The sequence below is a fragment of the Penaeus monodon genome, chromosome 32, assembly GCF_015228065.2.
Source record: "Penaeus monodon isolate SGIC_2016 chromosome 32, NSTDA_Pmon_1, whole genome shotgun sequence".
Classification (NCBI taxonomy): domain Eukaryota; kingdom Metazoa; phylum Arthropoda; class Malacostraca; order Decapoda; family Penaeidae; genus Penaeus; species Penaeus monodon.
This window is the reverse complement of record NC_051417.1, coordinates 17,864,010-17,865,098: the sequence shown is the minus strand read 5'-3', so window position 1 is coordinate 17,865,098 and position 1,089 is coordinate 17,864,010. Positions and strand designations below refer to the sequence as shown.

General features: G+C 46.2%; 1 protein-coding gene across 1 annotated transcript in view; it reads right to left on the bottom strand.

Moving 5' to 3' along the window:
* LOC119593687 overlaps positions 1–873 on the bottom strand; it is a 2,172-nt gene extending 1,299 nt beyond the window's left edge. The window contains exon 1 of the mRNA XM_037942643.1: positions 353–873. Coding sequence (XP_037798571.1) covers positions 353–655 — 303 coding nt within the window. The 5' untranslated portion in view covers positions 656–873. The remainder of the gene's footprint in view (positions 1–352) is intronic.
* Positions 874–1,089: the final 216 nt, after the last annotated feature.

The following is a 1,089-nucleotide window of genomic DNA, read 5'->3' as shown; positions in this document are numbered from 1 at the left end:
ATCTCATTACATTCTACATTTGAAAGCACTTCAGTAGGTCACTGATCCCCATGTCTCAGACTCTCGTTTTCTATGAACCTTATCGAGGAGGTATATATCTGCTATTTGAAGTATTCTTGACATCCGGACGTTCACGTGATATATCGCTTTTATTGCCCGCAGATTACTTCATTACACTATACTCCACGCAATTGCCTTGAACCTTATTTCCCATCTTCAGTAAATAAGAATAATACAACAAAAGATATAATGATAGGGATGACTGATGGTTTCGCCGACAGTCACGTGACTATGATAATGGCGACCACTGAAATAATAAAGCCCATCAAACGTGACACAATAAACCACTTACTTCATTGACCATGTCGTCATCGAGCCAGGACGCTCCCAGAGCCAAGTCCAGGCCGGTAGAGTCACAGGCGGTGGGGGTATTTACATGTTCCTCAGGTAACACTTCGGAGGTGCGAGCAATTAGGCTCCGCACAAAACCGTTCTGCAATGGTTCCATGGCTCTCGGGCCTTGCTCTGGCACACTAGGGACAGAGACTTGCTCCACGAGGACAGTGACTTGCCCCACGAGGACAGAACTGGGCGCATGTGGACTAGCATTTTGTGAGTTACTGTTTATGTCACCCGAGTCAGGTAGGGGGTTCATGCTTGAAACTCCAGTACACTTGACAGGCAGCGTTACACGAGCGTGGAGGCTCAGAGTGCAAGGTGGCTGTGCAAAGTGTTCTGCAGCCCTTACTCATGCGACTAATGCTTCCCACCTGCACTATGCTACAGTCTAGTGTCTCTTGGTCAAGGTCACACACCTCTCAGCGGGACTCGCAAGCTGAGTCCCTCTCCGCACGAACGCCGAGAGGAACTAGTACGAGGACGGCCGAGCGGCGAGCGGAGTGGGTGTTATTGCCAGATCTCACAAGATTTGTGTTGCATCACGTTGTGTAAATTACCATAACTTTGAGCTTTAGTATTTAAGATATATTATATATTACATAGACTTCTTGCAAAAATCAGGTTAAACAACTTGAATTGACTGAAATCATATAGTGAAAATGGTATAAGCTGTGTATTGCTATTTCGGAC